General features: G+C 43.1%; 1 protein-coding gene across 2 annotated transcripts in view; it reads left to right on the forward strand.

Moving 5' to 3' along the window:
* The window catches only part of LRP6 (LDL receptor related protein 6), a 198,813-nt gene that overhangs the window by 168,976 nt on the left and 10,040 nt on the right, over positions 1 to 19,797 (forward strand). For both annotated transcript variants that reach the window (XM_085884539.1, XM_085884538.1), the window contains exons 16-19: positions 4,833 to 5,023; positions 11,807 to 12,016; positions 17,149 to 17,274; positions 17,529 to 17,768. In XM_085884539.1, the coding sequence (XP_085740665.1) occupies positions 4,833 to 5,023; positions 11,807 to 12,016; positions 17,149 to 17,274; positions 17,529 to 17,768 (767 nt within the window). The remainder of the gene's footprint in view (positions 1 to 4,832; positions 5,024 to 11,806; positions 12,017 to 17,148; positions 17,275 to 17,528; positions 17,769 to 19,797) is intronic.

Below are 19,797 nucleotides of genomic sequence, written 5' to 3' on the forward strand. Positions count from 1 at the left end.
ATATATATATATATATATATATATGTATATGTATATATATATATATATATATATATATATATATATATATATATATATATATATATGTATATATATGTATATATATATATATATACATACATACATACATACATACATACATACATACATACATACATACATACATATATATGTATATATAAAATATATATATATATATATATATTTTATATATATATATATAAAAGGTGAGCAGTAATTCATGATTTTGGTAGTTTTACCAGAAGGGGGTTGGCAGACCTTGAGTGCCCTGCGGAAATATGGTGGGGACAAATCGCAGACACAGCAGGGGGAGGGGGCGAGACCGGAGAGGAGGCGATACAAGACACGATGACCACCAACCTGCCTGCTGTGAGAGAGCGTGAGAAGCCCAAAGACTCAGCCTCATTGTGGGAGATGCCCATGATCTGAAATGCCTTGGTTTCCACAGCGTTAAGCCGAGAAAGGTGGGACGCAGGAGCACCAGCCCAGAGGGGAGAGCAGTACTCCATCAGACTGCGGACGAAAGCTTTGTAAGTCGTCAGGAGCTCAGGTGGGCCGAGGAAGGACTTTGCACGACGGAGGATTCTCCGTCGGCGACTGGCTTTGGAGGCTAGGTTTGAAATGTGGCTTTCCCAGGAAAGGTCATAGCAGAGTGAGACCCAGCAGCTTGAGGGAAAGGACTTCTTCCAGAGGATTGTGGAGAAAGTGGATTGGGGGTTTCCAAATTGTCCTTTTGGAGAGACATTGTGAGAGTGTGAGATTTGTCCAGATTTTATCTATACCTTTCATTATCTTAAACATCTCTATTGTATCTCCTCGTAACCGCCTCCTTTCTAGTGTATGAAGCCATGTTTCCTTCAGCTATTCCTCATTGCAGAATCTAGCTCGGCTTGGAAACAATCTAGTAGCCCTGCGCTGAACCCTCTCAATGGCAGCTATGTCCTTCCGGAACTGTGGCGACCAAAACTGCACACAATATTCTAGATGTGGCCTCACTAAATTACTGCACAATGTTAACACCACCTGTTTTGAGTTATAAATGATCCCCCTCCGAATACAACCGAAAACCCGATTTGCTTTACCTATAACTGTCTGGCACTGTGCTGCCTGCTTACCTCCCATATCAATTACCACCCACAGATCCTTCTCCTGTGTGACATGCTCCAAAATTACCCCTTGCATCCTGAAATCTCTATTTTCATTGTTCTTTCCCATCCCCAACACCTTACATTTCCTCAGGTTAAATTGCATCTGCCTGCCTACTCAATCGGTCAAAAGTTTTAGAACACCCCCATTTTTCCAGTTTTTACTGAAATTTAAGCAGTTTAATGTTTCAATGTCCTCTGAAATTAAAGCATAGAACAAATAAACAATTGCAGATAAAAAAGAAATCATGGAATCGTTTTGTAGAACAAAATTGAATCTACATTTTTGACTCATCAAAGTGGCCACCTTTTGCAGATTTTACAGCCGAACATACTCGTGGCATTCTTTCTTCAATGGAATCAAATATTGTTTGGAAAGTTCTTCCCAATACTGTTGCAGAAGTTCCCACAAATGTGTTGCACTTGTAGGTTGCTTTGCTTTCACCTTTCTGTCCAGTTCATCCCAAACCAGCTTGATGGGGTTTAAGTTTGGAGATTGTGCTGGCCATTCCATAATTTGAAGCCTACCGTCTTGTTGTTTTCTTCTGAGGTAGTTCTGACATAGCCTGGAGGTATATTTTTGGGTCGTTATCTTGCTGTAGGATGAACCCCTGCCCAACTCGGCGTAGACCAGAGGGTATTGCATGGTGCTGCAAAATGCTGTGGTCATCCTTTAGGTTCGGGGTGCCAGTCGCTCTGTGCAAGTCGCCGACTCTGGATCCAGCAGAAGAGCCCCAGATCATCACGCTTCCTCCTCCATGTTTGAAAGTTGGTGTCACACACTGAGGAACCATCTTTTCACCTACTCGACGGCATACAAAAACCCTGCGTGATGAACCGAAGATTTCAAATTTTGATTCATCGGTCCATAAGACCTTGTTCCAGTTTTCACTCATCCACTGGCAGTGCTTCATGGCCCAGGCAAGGCTCTTTTTCTTATTTTGCCATCTTAGCAATGGCTTTCTTACTGCCACTCAACCTGTCAAACCTGCAGCTCAAAGTCTTCTCTTCACAGTTGAAACTGAGACTTCCTTACTTCGACCAGTGTTAAGCTGTGCTTGAAGCTGCTGTCCTGTGAGCTGCCGATTACGCAAGCTGTTGACTCTCAGAAACTTGTCTTCTGATTGTGTTGTGGCTTTGGGTCTGCCAGACCTCTTCCTGTCAGAGTTTCCTCCAGTTTCCAAGTGCCTTTTTATGATGTAGGAAACTGTACTCACTGGCACCATGGCTTATTTTGCAATTTCTCTAAAGGAGAGACCTACACTTTTAAGAGTTATAATGGTCTGTCTGTCTTCCTTTGTTCATTGTCAGAACAGCTGTAGTTTCTAACCCATTACTTGTTCCCTGAAAGGGCCTTCTTTAACAACTGAAATTTACATTATTTTTCAGTTTTAGGTGACCTAAACTTTTTTGGTAACCTCTGGCAGTTTACCGCTTAGCTTTGTACCACTTCAGATTATTCACTGGACTTGAACTGCTTAAATTTCAGTAAAAACTGGGAAAATGGGGGTGTTCTAAAACTTTAGACCGGTGGAGTATCTTTTCCCCAATCTATGCAAGTATCAATACTTTCCTGAATCTATTCACCACCCCCTCTGCTATCCACTTTACCTCCAAGCTTTGTGTCATCCACAAATTTGGAAAGCTTACTCTTCACCCTACTATCCAAATCATTGATGTAAATAATGAATAGTGATGGTCCGAGTACTGATCCCTGAGGTACCCCGCGACTTACGTCCTCCCAGCAAGACATCCTCCCACTCACAGCCACTCTTTGCCTCCTATCACGAAGCCAGTTTGCAATCCAATTAGCTCCCTGACCAGCCACTCCACAAGCCCTCACCTTGGCTTACAACATCTGATGTGGTGCCTTCATAAATGCCTTCTTAAAGTTTCGATATACGATGTCCACTGACATTCCCTCATCCACCCAATCAGACACTGCTTCATAGAACTCTAAAAGATTTGTTAGACAGGAACTACCTTTGGTAAACCCATGCAGACTACCTTTAATTAGTTTGTATTTGTTTAAATGGTTCCTCATCTGGTCCCTAATTAATGTCTCCAACACCTTCCCCACAACTGAAGTCAAGCTAACAGGTCTATAGTTCCCCAATTCTTCTCTAGATTCTTTCTTAAATAATGGTGTTACATTTGCTACTCTCGTCTTTTTGGGCAATGGGATGGTACTTTTCCAGTACTTGTCCTGACTCCAGTAAGCGATTGAAAATATCCGTTAACATCTCGCTTACCTGCTCAACCACTTCCATCAATACTCTCGGTTGCATATTATCTGGCCCCGGAGCCTTATCTTCTCTTGTATTACCAAGTTGTTCCTTTACTTCCTCCACTCCAACCTGGATCTTCTGTAAAAGCCCTTTCTCACCTCCTCGATAGATACTCTCGGCTATTGGCAATTCTCCTGACTGTTCCTGTGTAAAAGTTGAAGCAAGATACCTGTTTAATAAGCCTGCCATCTCACTTTCCTCACTAACCACTCTCCCTGTGCTATTCCTCAATGTGCCCACACTGGTCCTCCTCACCTGTTCTTTTCCCCTGATATACTTAGAGAATGCCTTGCTCTTATGTTTTTAATATTCTTAACCATGCCCTTCTCATCCTCTCTTTTGGCTTGTCGAGTTATTTTCTTAACTTGCCTCTGTTTACTCCGATGGTAATATAAATCTAACTCCCGTCCTGTTATTTTGTACCTTATAAATTCCTTCTGCTTCTCCTTAATAGCATTCCTTATCTCACGAAATGCCTGGTGTTGGCTTTATGGCTGGAGTGGTGGGCTTGGGATCCTCGGGTTCTGAGTTTGAATCCTGCTTGGCTGTTGAATTAATACCAGATGGGGTTGATTCAGCCTGTCATCCTTTCGAGGTTGGCAAAATGAGTACCAGCTTGCTGGTATCCTGTTTCAGAGTGGTGACCTGTCCAGGATTGTGCCCAATAGCCCAGGAGATTGCTTCGGCAGCACCAACACTCTGCGCAGAGTATGGTCCCAATTGATGGATAGATCTCATGGCTCAACCACCCTGGCCTCTTTCTGCTTCTAGTTTTTCACCGCATTGGAATGTACTTACTCTGCACTCTACACATTAGCTTCCTAAAGGTTTCACATTTTTATGGAAAAGATAGGTGGAGCGGCAATGAAAAATATGGGGGTGCAGGACTGGGGGTGCAACAGTAGACGTCAAGGCAACAGCAGAAAAAAATGGTACATAGTGGGAGTATTTGGTAAGTTTGAAATGTGTATGAATCGAGGTTTGCGAGCTCTCTCCTAATTTTTACGTACCCCTGCTGGTCATATAATTTCAAGGTGTTGTAAACCTCAAAACTAGTGGCAGTTAATATCAGGACAACAGTACACTTTCTCTTTTGTATCTCTTGATTTTCTGTTCTAAAATAGCTCTCTTCCTTACATTTGCTTTGGGACGAATTAAATGTGAGGCTGCTTGTTTTTGGATTAAAGTATATTAGCGAGTTTGAGTTGCTGTCCCAATTAGCTCAGAGATTTTGGCTTTGTATTTTATTTATTTTTGCTGCTTTGGTTAAACTGTATTAATTTCCTCTTTTTAAAGACCTGATTTCCAAGTGACTTGATAATTAGCAATTTCCTCATGGTTTGACTATGTCTTCACAATCACTTGTTCCACGATGCAGGTACATGTACTTCACCAACCTTCAGAAGCGAGCACCGCAGATTGAACGTGCAGCACTGGATGGCACCGAGCGTGTAGTCCTCTTTTCCACGGGCATCAGCAAGCCAGTAGCACTGGCAGTGGACAATGCTGAAGGCCGCCTATTTTGGGCTGATGCTGATCTCAAGCGGATTGAGAGTAGTGACTTGGCAGGTACATAATTTGTACATATATATATATATATGTATTTATTTGCTAGCTGCCCTGTATCTGCCTTCTTCTTTAATATTCAGATACATTGCCAAGAGAAAGTCCACAACCCCTTTAAATTTTTTCACTCTTTGCTGCCTTATCACCTGGAAATAAATAGCATTAAATCAGACTTTTTCCACCTTTATTCACACATCGTAACCCACAACTTCCAAGTGTAAAACAAACTCTACAAATTTCAGAAAATTGATTAAAAAGACAAAACTACAATAACTTGGTTGGATAAGTGAACACCCCCCTGAGTTAATACTTGGTGGAAGCACCTTTGACAGTAATTACAGCTGTGAGTCTGTTGAGATAGGTCTCTACCAACTTTGCACACCTTGATCGGGCAATATTTGCCCATTCTTCTTTACAAAACTGTTCAAGCTCAGTTAAGTTGCGTGGGGAGCATTGAAGGACAGCAACCTTCAAGTCAGGGCTCTGACTGGGCCACTCAAGGATATTAATCTTTTTGTTCCTTAGCCACTCCAGTGTAGCTTTGGCTATGTACTCTGGGTCGTTGTCCTGCTGAAAAGTGAACTTCTGTCCCAATTTCAGCTTTCTTGCAGAGTAGAGCAGGTTTTCCTCTCGGATTTTTCTTTTTTTTTCTCCATCCATTTTCCCTTCTATCCTGAGAAATGCTCCAGTCCTTCCTGATGAGAAACATCCTCCTAACATGATGCTGCCACCACCATGCTTAACAGTTGGGATGGTGTTCTTTGGGTGATGTGCTGTGTTGGGTTTGTGCCAAACGTAACCTTTTGCATTTAGGCCAAAAAGTTCCAGCTTTGTTTCGTCAGACCACAAAACTTTTTGCCACATCGTTTCACAATCTCCAGTGTTTTTTTGCATACCTCAAACGGGACTCAAGATGAGTTTTTGAGTAATGACTTCCTTCTTGCCACCCTACCGTACAGGCCAGACTTGTGGAGTGCTTGGGATATTGTGACATGCACACAGTGACCAGTCTTTGCCATCAAGGCATGTAGCATTTTCAAAGTTGCCATTGGCCTCTTTGTGGTGGCCTATCTCATCAGTCTCCTCCTTGCTTGGTCATTCAGTTTTGAGAGACTGTCTGATCTATGCAGGTTCCTGGTGGTACCATATGCCTTCCTCTTCTTACTTATCGCCTTGACTGTGCTCCAAGGGATATTCAAGGCCTTTGAAATATTTTTATACCCATCCTCCGATCTGTGCCTTTCCACAACTTTATGCCGGAGGTCTTTTGAAAGCTCCTTTGGTTATCATGGTTGAGTCTTTGCTGTGAAAATGCACTACTCATCAGAGGAAACCTACAGGAACAGCTGATTTTATTCTGAAATAATCACATTCACTACAATTTCACACAGGTGGAGGCCAATTAACTTGGTGTCTGATTTTGAAGATGATTGATTACACCTGAGCTAATTTGCAATTGCTATTAAATGGGGTGGGTGGGCACTTATCCAACCAAGATATTCTAGTTTTGTATTTTTTCATTTCATTTTTTTCACTTGTTTTTCATTTGGAAGTTGTGGGTTACAATGTGTAAATAATGATGGAAAAAGTCTGATTTAATGCAATTTAATTCCAGGCTATAAAGCAACAAAAGGTGAAAATTTTGAAAGGGGGTGTAAACTTTCTTTTGGCACTGTAAGTTGTGCAAAATTTGGCCCAAATCTTTGTTTGCTAAAAGCCCAAAAGTCACTGAAATGTATCAGGGATTCAGTGAGAGCATATCAATGTCAGAGTTAATTGATTGAGACCATGGAGTGGCAGTGGAGAGCTGATTTGAAGAGGACATGACAAATACTTGGGAAGGTGATTAAATGTACAAAATAAGGAGATGGATGAATGTAGGTGAACATTTCGCTTAGTCAATCGTATTCTACGAGAAACCCGTACCTTATTGACTTTGTGGAGGCAGTGATTGACTTTGTGGAGGCAGTGATTGAGAAGAGAGGCAAATGGTGGGAAGGGCAAGACCAAAAAGTAGCTGATAAAAGACTGCACAGCCACAAAACTTCTTTGTGGTGAAATGAGAAGTTGACCCTGGATTCAGCATCTTCTCAAGAGTTGCCAGTGGCAGGGAAGGTCTCAGTTTCCACAACCTCAAGGGGTGGGGGGGGGGGGCGATATGAAGCAGCAAGCAGCATCAGCCGACATAGGAGTGAGCCATATTTGATGGCACTTTGGATAAGGCCTTGTACATTCGTAACTTGAGGACATGTGAAGAAAGACTTGGCCCAATAGAGAATTCTGTGATGGGGGCTGCCACTTGGAGGTAAGATCTGCATGGGAGAGGTTATTGTTGACGATGACTTCCAGATGCCCAAGAAACTGTAACTTTTCCCATACACTGGCCACATATATTGTGGGGTTTACTAGTTGGTCCTTTTCGAGGGACAAAGTAAGAGTATGAGACATTACTGCATTAAAAGTCATGTTTCAGGTAGAGGACTTGTTGCTTATTTTCTGAAGATTAGCAAAGAAGGATGTTGCTGCAGCTTGCTAACCAAGTGATACCTGCCATGTGGTTGGGTTGTCGGTGACTAAACCGATACCCCTCACTGGCTTTGCTGATGGGGATGGTGACTGATACCCTGTCAGGACTAAAAACAACACCTGACAAAGGGCAAATGAGCTCCCTTCCAGAGCCAATGACCATCCAGTGAGGAGACAGTGTCTCCTAAAACACCCATGTAGATTGGACCGGTTTGTGGCAACTCGGGTAGCTGAGAGGGGTAGTGAAACCCTTGATCTGAGGCAGATGAGCTAGTATTAGCCAATGACAGTCATCAAAAGGAGGATGAGCTAGTATTTAGCCAACGGCAACCACAAAACTACACTTGTGAGGAAGAGGTTGGCTACACAGTGTCGCTGAAGCTGTGGAAGGCATGTTCCTTATCCGATGGATGACACTGCAGTCTAATTTGTCCCCAACCACCGTTGCACCATTTTCATAGGAAAAGTGGCCACTGGTATTGTCAGTGCTTATTTGAAAAGAGGAGGAGGAGGAGGAGAAGAAGAAGAATAAGAAGAAGCAGCAGCTTCCCTGGAGGATAGTTGAGAAACAAAATAAACAGGGTGGAGTTGTCCACAAAAGTATTCAATCGATTTTCCATCGATAAAGATGTCATTTATGTGTTTTCGGGACAGGATTGGTCCCATAATGTTACCTTTTTGACATCAGCCGAGAGTTGGAGCATGAGAGAGAATTCGAAGCAATCTACTGCTTTCCAGCAGAAGCAAAAATGTTGTGGTGGCAGTTTTCAGAAGTTTAACTCTTCTACTTTCTATCTGTACAACATGTATTGCTGTACATCTTCATTAACATTGATTTTCACATGATGTACAGTGTTAATGGCAAAAGGTTTGCTTGATGAGTGACCAAGGAAATGATTCAATAATTATGCTGTGGTTCACATGATCGACATGCATATATCGTATATCACAGGAAAGCTGACATTAGGAATCCTGTTAAAGCATTTTCATGAATGTTCATCATGTAATTAAATCAATAAGAGTGCAGCAATACTGTACACAAATAAACGTTGTTGTTTGGGATCATGTCAACATTCTGGAATTGTGATTGCCTATTCTCTATCAGCAGTCACGTGGGGTGGAATATCATCACAGTATCCAAGAGTTGTGCTGCCCATGGAGGGTTATGAAGTGTTCTTCTCTTGGGAAAAAAACAAAATTGCAAATTTTCTCATGAAGGGTGTCTTGAGATGTGTACTTCAAAGAAATACCATATTATCAAGCAAATGAAAAGACATTCATTTGCTCAATAGATTTGTGATGTTAGCAAATCGCCCAAAACAGAAACAGCAAACTGTGTATGTAATTACTGAAAAAAAGGACCCCTGTGGACTGTGCCTTCATGGATTACAAAAGCAATGAAGTTACACTTTCTGCACATTTCATAATTTTTTCTTCACTCAATATAATCGTCCGAACAGTAGAAAAAGTTAAGTTTAATGCTTTGCTTAAATAAATACACTAAGTTAGAAAAATCACAAATTTGTTAAAAAAAAAAATTTGGATTTAACTCCAGGTTTCGACACTTATTTTGTTCACCAGATCCGATTCTCAAATCCAACATAATATTTCCATTATATACTTTAATTAGTCCGTGAGAGTAGATCTTGTTTCCAAATCAAGGCATGGTTGAACAGGCTGAACAAAATGGCAGCTGAAAACTCCAGCAACCACAGAGGTCTGACCAAGATGGCGCGTCACCATCTTGGTAAGGCTCATTTTGTTTTTTATGTGATGCACACCCCATAAATTATCTTCAAAAGGGGTGTTTTAATTAACCCAAACACCCCATTTTCACTCTTGCACTTCCTTGGAGTTTTCTTAGTATGCATGCAAAGTTTTAGGCTGCGAAGATTTATCGAGGACATACACACACACACACACACACACACACACTCACACACACACACACACACACACACACACACACACACACACACACACACACACACACACACACACACACACGTTGCCTTTTACTAGTATAAATATTACACTATACTGTTGGTCTGTTGAAAAATTTTTGAAAATTGATTGTATATTGACTGCAGCAAGGGACAAACAAATTTTAATCCACTATGCTATCCTCAATGGTAAAAGATGTATTGATTCAAACTTCATCTTACAGCAACATAATGATCCCAAACACTTACCTGGAATAATTAAAACTTATTTGCAAAACAATGACGAAACTGGAGTCCTTCAATGCATGTATGGCCCCTGCTAAGCCCAGATTTTAATATCATTGAAGCTGTATGGGACTATTATTTTGTTTTGGCTGAAGCTGAAGCCCAGGAATTATTATTATTTTTATTTTTTAAACAAAGATTTCCAGCAGCTTAGATTATCTTTTTTTAAGGCCTTGGAAGAAGTGAAGAACACCATTCCACAAGAGTTTATGATGAAATGAAAGTGTCTGTGGAAGAATTTCAATGGTTTTGAAGGAATGGGGTCTTTTGTATCCCCATTATGGAAACTCATTGTTAGTTTATATCAAGCTATATTGTGTATAAATTTTGTTCTTTGGTGTGTGTATGTGTGTGCGTGCATGCATAATATGTGTATATATAATGTGTATAAGATGTCACAAAATATGTGTATAATCACGTATCAATAGGTGTGTACTGTATATAATGTGTATAATATGTCATGGATAATATTTGTATAATCACATATCAATATGTGTGTATATAACATGTGTACTGTATAAATCACGATTTGTGGATATGTGCGTGTTTATGCACCGCCACCACCAGTCACTATCTCCACTCGCGAGTCTCAAAGACTGAACGGAATTATCCCTGTTCCTGAAGCATCCATCTTTACCACAGCAAGTAACCAAGACTCATGGACCAAGCAATTTCATTGTCCGTGGTCCAATTCCGCTTCTATCCCTGAAGTGGCGAGATGTAGATCCAGATGACATCCCGTGCGATCTACAGGGTATGCCCGATCCCACCCGGGGACACCACTGCTCACTCGGACATGGCGCACCACTGCCACCGGTCGCCATCTCCACACAAGGTCCCACCAAAGTTCAGTCCCATCCATCCATGGAGGGAGGGAGTCACACCGTGGGAGGGAGTCTGCAAAAAGGAGTCGTCCCTTGTGGGAGGGGCAAAGCACACCAAGCTGAAGCGGTTGACTATGCACACCAAGCTGCACGGTAAGCCGCATCTCAAACGCCTCGGCCTCACCAAAGCTGTTATATTCAGCGTGGTCCTTAACCCCACTGAAGCTCGGTCCCACCCTCAACGGGATGAGCCGATAAAACCTTCTAAGCTGCATTGCCAGGCTGTGTCCCAAATGCATGGCAATCAGAGCGACACAGGGAGCCAAATGCATGGCCATCGGCCACATCCGACATGCTGCAGCTGAAAGCCTGGGCTACATCGCAAATGCATGTCGAACGGCATGACACCGGACACCATGTGTGCGGTCTTCTGTTCCAACAAAGCTGTTGCCCTTATCACGGTCTTTGTTCCCATCGAAGATGTTATTCTGCGTGGTCATTAGTCCCCGACAAGAGGGAGGCGGCAATGCGCTGCCTCCTCCTCGCCCCATCGTGTGTGTGTGTGTGTGTGTGTGTGTGTGTGTGTGTGTGTGTGTGTGTGTGTGTGTGTGTGTGTGTGTGTGTGTGTGTGTGTGTGTGTGTGTGTGTGTGTGTGTGTGTGTGTGTGTGTGTGTGTGTGTGTGTGTGTGTGTGTGTGTGTGTGTGTGTGTGTGTGTGTGTGTGTGTGTGCGCGCGCGCGCCATGTTTTTATTTTACCATCTTCAAGAGCTTTTGTCATCAAGTTTTCAACACACTTTTACTTTGAGAATATGGAGAAAACTGATTAATAATTGGGTCAAAGGGCAAAGTCACAGTCAGTACACACACTAGCCCTTACTAGCCTGTCCACCATGCAGCACAAGATGGCCAGGTGTTTTAATCACTTCTGTGTTGATTTTGTCTGCTTCAATTTTGAGATTCCTTCTAGTTTGCTATTTATGGATTTTGGCCTCAAATTTTCAATAAACCTCTATTATAAGAATATGGAAAATACAAATGAACACATTTTACTTTTTTTTTAGCTGTTGTTTTTATCAAGTTGAGTTTGACGACAAAGTGGACACTCTGTCAGGCTTTGCATTTTGAGATTCTTTCTCGTTTATTTTGTTTCATTGTAAAATAAAGCAGGTTCTCATTCCCATCTTTATACTGGTGTATCATCCATTCAGGAGCGAATCGGTTCGTGCTGCAAGACTCAAACTTGCTCCTGCCAATGGGGCTCACTGTGCTGGGCCCACATCTCTACTGGATCGATCGGCAGCAAGACCTTATTGAAAGGGTGGAGAAGAACACTGGTGCCGGCCGAACTAAGATACTTGCTCGTGTTTCCATCTTGACTGCCATTCACGGCAAGGAAGAGCTTTCCCCTGATGATTATAGTAAGTACTCATGAATTATTACAAAGCATATGCGATATTTCAAAAATATAGAACACTGTACTGGCAGGGAGGGGTACCTGGTGTTGCCTGGTCTTTTTTTTTTTGGGGGGAGCCTAAAACACTTTCGTACATCCATGAAGGAATGGGGTCGAGAATCATTTCATGTCACCTTTCACGTAGCTACAAAGGCTGAGGCACTTTAGAGAGATTTAAAAAAATTAACGGAGGCGAACCCCTTCTAGACGTAACCACTGTCCAGACGGGGAGAGAGAGAGAGATGTGGTGGGAGGGTGCTGCACTGTATTGGGTGGGAGTGGAGCAAGGATGGGACAAAGAGAGAGAGAGAGAGACGGGTTGGAGTAGGGGAGTTGGCAGAGAGAATACGTTATGCTTTATGAACACACACACACACACACACACACACACACACACACACACACACACACACACACACACACACACACACACACACACACACACACACACCTTTGTCAGGTAGGTCAGGTGTGAGAGCATGCGCCGGGGCAGCACGTCGCTACGTCCACTTTCCACCGGTACACCAGGGGCCTCCGTCTGGCCACCCCCCAGGGGGATGCCTGGCCCATCTCATCTCCTTGAGATGCTGATGCCCATTAGTGCTTGGCTGATCTCGGCAATTTTTCGGAAATCGGCAGGTTGGAGTCAGTGTGATTACCGACTGCAGTGGTATTGTATCCAACCCAAAAACCTTGAGTAGCTTTCACCGAAAAACAACGTTGCATTTCGAAAGACATTTCAGGGAGATATTCACAAACAGTAATCTTTATCAACAGCCGCGTGTGATGGGTGGAAAAAAAATTGCCTCGGCAATTTAGAAAACACGTTGATACGGCAAACGGCTTGGAAATGGGGTGTTAAATATATTTGGCTTTGAAACACACAAAGAGAAGCATAACCTTTGTAAACGCAAATCCGATAACCAAATGCTTTAGAAACAAGCCGGGAGGCGACGATGGTTCGCGGGCATTATTGAACAATGTCACGATACACACACGGAATTGAGTTAGTGGAAGCTTTTGAGGAAGCCCTACCGTAAAAACCTATCACTTCTGTCAAAATTGACCAAATCAAATCGGATTTTTATCTTGCCAAAACGAAGTTTTTGCAAGATATGTGAGTCAGCTTGTATGTTTTTTTTTGTATTTTTTATTTTATTTTTTTTTTGTTTGTCTGTAATCACGTATAAAAAATTCTGCAGAGCACAGTTATCATTGGAAATTTTTGTAACTTCACATATCAGAGGCCTATAGAGCTTTTTTTTTTTTCTACCCAATTTTCTACCCGCGCAAAATAGGGTCAATCGCCGAATATCAATATACCTAAGTACCTGCGTGGGTAGCCTACTGGGAGACCGTACCTCAGCGCAGGTCGGCTTGGACACGAGCCGCTCAAGCGGTCCGTTCCGTTCTGTAGTGATAACTGAGCGGGTATTATCGCCCGACCTCGCCGGATCCGATTCTATTTAACAGGTATTTAAAACCCAACTTATATTCCGAGATGCAATATGGCGTTCCAATGGGGGAAAAAAGACACGACGAACGGGTAACATTCACACAAGTGCATGTATGTACAGCCATGCAATCAATGGGAGGAGGGGACAAGACACGAGCAAGGTAAAAGCATTACAACCGACTATAAGCAATTATCTAGTCACTTATACAGTTTTTACTTACAGGACACGGCACCACCAACATTCATTTGAAAGCAAAACCCAAGGAAAATAAAAGACTACCCCCACAGACAGGGGAGTCAGACAGGGTCCGTAGACCTTTATGGCATGGGACTTGGCAGACCGAACGAATCCCACGAGACCGTTGCAGGTTACCTGCACTCTCGTGGTGTGATGGTGGGCGAGTCGCGACGTCTGTCCCCCACGGCAGCTAGGACAGCCGCGGCTGAGCTCAGCCTTCCACGGAGCCGGCGAGCTCTCTCCGGTGCTCTCCACACGGATGCGCAGGCTTGTGCGACAGAGCCGGCAAAGCGGCGTCTCCCGTCCCTGGTGCCACACCCGGACTCCCCACCGACTGCGAGCTCCGACGACTCGACCCAAACCACCGAACCCAAGACTCTTCGAAGACCAAGACGATGAAGAAGAAGAAGCCCCACGCACCACCGAAAACCACCCGAAGACGACAAAAAGCAAAAGCCCCCCGAGCTGGCGTCCTGCGCGCCCTTATATTCCTCTGTTCCAACGCCTTGCTCCTCCCCGTTTATCGCTCCGCCCACCTTCCAGCTCCTGCGGGAAGCTTCCAGAAAAGGGGCGTGCCCTCTCGCCCCCCTCCCCGTGTGCCTCGCGGGGGCCGAGAGAATCTTTCTTGGCACAGGTCCAGGGAGATTCATTCCCCCAAAATCAGGCCCCCACCTTTTTTCACCTTTGACCTCTGGCTCAAATCGCACCTCCCCCACACCAAAGCGCGGGGAAAACAGGCGGGAGAATCAGGCGGGAAAATCCGTGCGCCATCGATGTTCCTTTTGTTTCTCCTTCGCTTCATAGAGACGGTTTACATGAGCGGAGAGGGTTGTGGTTTGGTGTGTGGAGAAGGGGATTGACAGTTGGTGTAGCAGGGAAGGTGGTTAGGTGATCGTGGTTGTTGTGGTTGGTGGTTGAAATGTGGTTGTTGTGGTTTGAGGCGATCGTGGTTGGTGTTGATCGTGGTTGTTGTGGTTTGAGGCAATCGTGGTTGGTGTTGATCGTGGTTGGTGGTTGAAATGTGGTTGTTGTGGTTTGAGGCGATCGTGGTGGTGTTGTTCATGGTTGTTGTGGTTTGAGACGATCGTGGTTGGTGTTGTTCGTGGTTGTTGTGGTTTGAGGTGATCGTGGTTGTCCAAAATAACGATAGTAAAGAAAAACGGCTATCTCAAAGGATCACAGCCCTGTGACGCAAATAAAACCCATTAAACAACAGTGGGGAAATCTAACTGAACACAGACTTATCGATCTAACTGAACTACGGACCTTTATGGTGTTCTGCGAATTTCCACAGCTGTAACAATATCTAGCTTGTGTCCAAGTTTCATCAAGATCGCATCAAATGTCACGGAGCGATGCTCTGTAGAGAGTCACAAACAGACAGACAAACAGACACAACGAAAATAGTGGTCACTGCTGGCGCCCGTGAACCAACAGTTGCGAGGACAAAGGAAAACCTGCTAAAACCTCCATAAGATACAGGATGAAACTTTGCCACAACAGCACCTGTAACACGCACGGCATGTCCACACACCCACGGAGAGTCCCTACAGATCCAAATCTACTCGTATGTACCACTTCCGTGTGTGCTGTGTACGTAGCTCTACCTTGTAGTAACTGTCGACTGTGCATTCCGATCGGGAAATGAACTGCACCACTATCGACTGTAGGGTGCTCAGTAAGTGGCTTAAGCACTCAAGCATGCACTCGAACGGAACGCCTGGCTTGGCAAGTGATTACCAATTGCCGTCGATAAAACTATGCACCTGGAAACACCCAAGCAATGTCCGAATTTGACAAATGAACACTTTTCGCATCGGTACTGCTGCTGAATTCAATTCTGGAGCTTAACATTTTGTAATTCTCCTAAGTGTAAAAGATTTTCAAGGTTATGACATTGGCGGAAATAAAACAAAGCCACGAATGCTGACATCTCTAGGCATTTATAAGCATTGCAATGTACCCAGCGATTCGTAGCTATGATGAACAGGCATTCGATAATATGAATGACGAAAGTGGAAAGAAAAGAAACTTTATCATTCAGAAATCAATGCGGCCTGTTCCAAGTCTAGAAATTGTTGAGCAGGCCAAAAACATAGCGGCTTTAGACTCCAGCGAGGCGAAACCCAGGAAACGCCTCAAGACCCCATATCGAGCAAAGTGGCCAATGATCACTTGATAAAGGATATAATTATATAAGGCCGTTAATTATCTTCAAAAGGGGTGTTTTAATTAATCCAACCCGCCCCCCCCCCCCCCATTTTCACTCTTGCACTTCCTTGGAAATCCTTTAGTATGCATGCAAAGTTTCAGGCTGCTCGGTTTCATGGTTTTGAAGTTATGGAGGACACACACACACACACACACACACACACACACACACACACACACACACACACACACACACACACACACCACTGACATTTATTATATTAGTATAGATGAGAGAGAAACAACTTGTTTTCTCAATGTTGGAAAAGTCGTTAAACGAATCTGCAGAGGTAACATCACATAATGTCAAGGTATAATTGGATATTACAATGTATAGAAGTGATTTTGTTGTGGTTTGTGTGACCTTCACTTAACCAAAATATTTGTCTAGTTAAGTTCATGCCTTCCTTTAGGAGGTTAACAATCTCATCACGTTTTTTTGACATTGACACAGGCTCTGCTGAATCAATACATAGCTTGACATTCTTCATAATTGGATGGCTAAGCCAAGCATCCTATTCACAAGGAGTTTTTAACCATTAAGCAGTCCACTCCACATAGTTTTATGATGATTCAAGGAAATTGACTTTGCACAAGCCCACAAAAGACATAATTATCTGCCTTCTGCAGTTGTCGTGTGCTGTTTAATTATATTCCATTCGTCACCATTTATTGCCTTGCACTCAAAAAATATTTTTTTCCACATTTGTTAAAAGCTTTCAAAACAGACGTCCGAAGTCACAATGATTATTTACTTTCCATTTCTTGACTTAAAATTAGTCTTACAGAACAATCATGGTTTTTTTTCTTTCTCTCTTTCTTTCTTACTTTGTTGAATTATACATTAGCTGGGGCCATTCAGTTCTCATGCCCTTACCTCCAAAGGTGTGCCATTTTAATGCACAATTTGAAAGGTTTTTTTTTATTTATTTTTAATCCAGGTGATCCATACGTTTGTTGATTATCAATTTTGTGAGAATAAGTAAATAAACAAATCAAAGAACCGACCATCTTGAGTTTTACAAGAGGCTTATAACAAGAATCAAGTTTTTTTTTTTTAATTATTATTTATTTTTAATAAATATTTGGTGTTTGTATCAATTGCCTTTGCAAAGGACCGAACTAAATATTGTTGGTGTGTTCATGTTATTTGTTATAAAATACATAACTATTCCTTCTTTCCTCTTCGAAGAGACCCATCCTTGTGCTCATGATAATGGTGGCTGCTCACACTTGTGCATTGTGAAAGGAGACGGCACAACTCGTTGTTCGTGCCCCATTCATCTGGTACTTCTACAGGGTGAATTAATATGTGGAGGTACATCGTTGATATGACCATTCGCACGCCCACACTCCCGCGAGCACACCTGGACACATGTGTATTTGTACATCATGATGAGATGCTCTGACATGTGTAATTTTATTATTCTGTTTTCATATGCTGTTTTCTTGGAAAGCTGAAAATGGCTTGTGGGTCAGTTGTGAGATTTTATCATTATGACACATTTTAAATTTCTCTATCAAAATATAATGATAATTAACTTGTATTCACTGCTTTGTGATCCCTGGCAGAACCTCCAACATGCTCTCCGCAGCAATTTGCCTGCCACACAGGTGAAGTAGACTGCATCCCCGTGATGTGGCACTGTGATGGGGATCCTGAGTGCTCGGACAAAAGTGATGAAGATGACTGCCCCGCGTGTGTACCTGGTACTGAGTTCCAATGTGAGAAGGGGCAGTGCATTGACGCAAGTCTACGGTGTAACGGGCAGTATGACTGCCAGGACAAGTCAGATGAGGAGGAGTGTAAGGGTAAGTAACTGACTGTTTTGGAGGCATACAAAATACTTGCACACATTCATTCCGATGCAAAAACAAAACAAACAAAAACATGCAGACATTGTCTTATACAAGGTATGTTACGAGAAGATAGCTCCTGATTCATGATTCCATCAGTGAAGATAGTCTTTTATTTTGACAATAACTTCTAACAGACAGATCATATGGCTACTGTGGTTCAGATTGTGAAAGGTTCTCATTCATGTCATTTTGTATTCGGTTATCTGTTAGGGCCTCTTAAGTATAGAAACCCTGGCTTTACATGCTGTCTTTACTTGAAACCTCTTCATGAGGTTTTCATGTACTTTCATCAGAGCACAAAGCTTCAAGGGCACATTCCCAAGTCTTTGTTCATTAATTTGTGCAGTATTGTGTATTATGTGCATGCAAATATAATGTGAGTAGTATCCCGAAAATTGCTGTGTATAATCCACACCCTAATTTTACGTTCCTTCCCATGTAAAAAAAATTTAAAATCATATTTTGTGACCTTCCCATGACAGAAATACACAGAGAAGAAGAAAGCCAGACAGGCATTTAGTTTCTCCAAACATTCTTGCTCATTTGTGTCCCTTCAAAGGAACTTTTGTTATAAGCATTAGCTTATAATTCATGCTTAAGCTTTTCAGCTGAATGAGGATGAAGGCCTCGTCATCTGGCTCCTGTCAGAGGGCACGCAGTTCTTCATCCCAGTCTGGATAGATGAGGTCATCCTTACCTCTCTCTTCGCTTCCTGAGTCACTGCCGGCCAGGTCTTCCCAGAGCACATCATCCTCCATCCTGGCAAGGTAGTTGGATATACTGTATAGCACTTCTGGAAAGCCCGATGGATCATCGCTGACGATAACTTCTCTCACACCTTTATTATCCAAGAGCAGATGGTTCGGATGTCGACCGTTGTCATACATCCTCCTTTGGTGCATATCTTCTCCCTCCCCCCCCCCCCCCACCGATCATTCACTCTGGCCAGCAACTCCGCAGATCGTTCCTGAAAGGCTTGTTGACTGCAACATCTAGAGATTGGAGGAGAAGGGATGTCATGCTGCCTGGGATCATCACTAGGTCGGTGTTGCTGCGACACAATGCAGCCTTTGTCCGCTCCGTCTTGTGACGGAACGCATCCAGGAGCGGGCTTCGTCGTCAGGAAAGTATGCCATCACACCTGCATGCAGTTTGTTCCCAATGCAGCTCAGAGGATAGCCATGCTTCCAACGAAGTCAGATGAATTGTTGAAAAGATCATCATTTTGTCCGACATATCATCCAGGCAGATGCTTTGCGATGTGGGTGCTGCGACGGACTAATAGCTCATGGTGATTCATGAACCTGTAAACCCATGATGTGCTGGCCTTGAAGTCTCCGATGCCCAGTGTCAGCGATGCTCTTTGCCTGAGTCTCAGCACGAGCGTCAATATGGTGTGTCCCTCAGACTGCCCCCCACGAACCGAAGAAATGACACTCCGCTCCAACTCTGGCCACTTGACTCTCTTGCCCCTCAGCATATTCCTTTTTTCTTGGGATGTTCTCAATGGTTATCTCTGATGCCTGCCAGTGCCGAACGTTGGATTAATCTCAGCCATGCTTCCACCTGGCCTCCCAGTTACCAAACTCTTCTGCATATTGGCAGATAGGGAGCTTAAAAGCAGCGGTGAAGGAAACTCTTAACACCATTATTTTTTATCTTGATAGCTCAAACAGGGTCGAACGAATGATTATATTTCAGCTCAACATCCTTGGTTTTATATCCACCAGCAGGTGAAGTGGGTTCTTCTCTGACTGGTGTTGAAGTCTCACAATAGCACCATCTTGAGTCTGTAAGCAAAAGCCATGCCGCCTATTGAAAACCCGAAGTGGTCTTCACCATCACCTATCAGGATACTCCCCCCTATCAGGACCTATCAGATAGAGATCATACTCAAAATATGCCTTCACTATGCAGAAATATATATATATATATATATATATATATATATATATATATATATATATATATATATATATAC

This window comes from Eptatretus burgeri, chromosome 6 (genome assembly GCF_056783735.1).
Source record: "Eptatretus burgeri isolate ZD-2024b chromosome 6, Ebu_testis_v1, whole genome shotgun sequence".
NCBI lineage: Eukaryota > Metazoa > Chordata > Myxini > Myxiniformes > Myxinidae > Eptatretus > Eptatretus burgeri.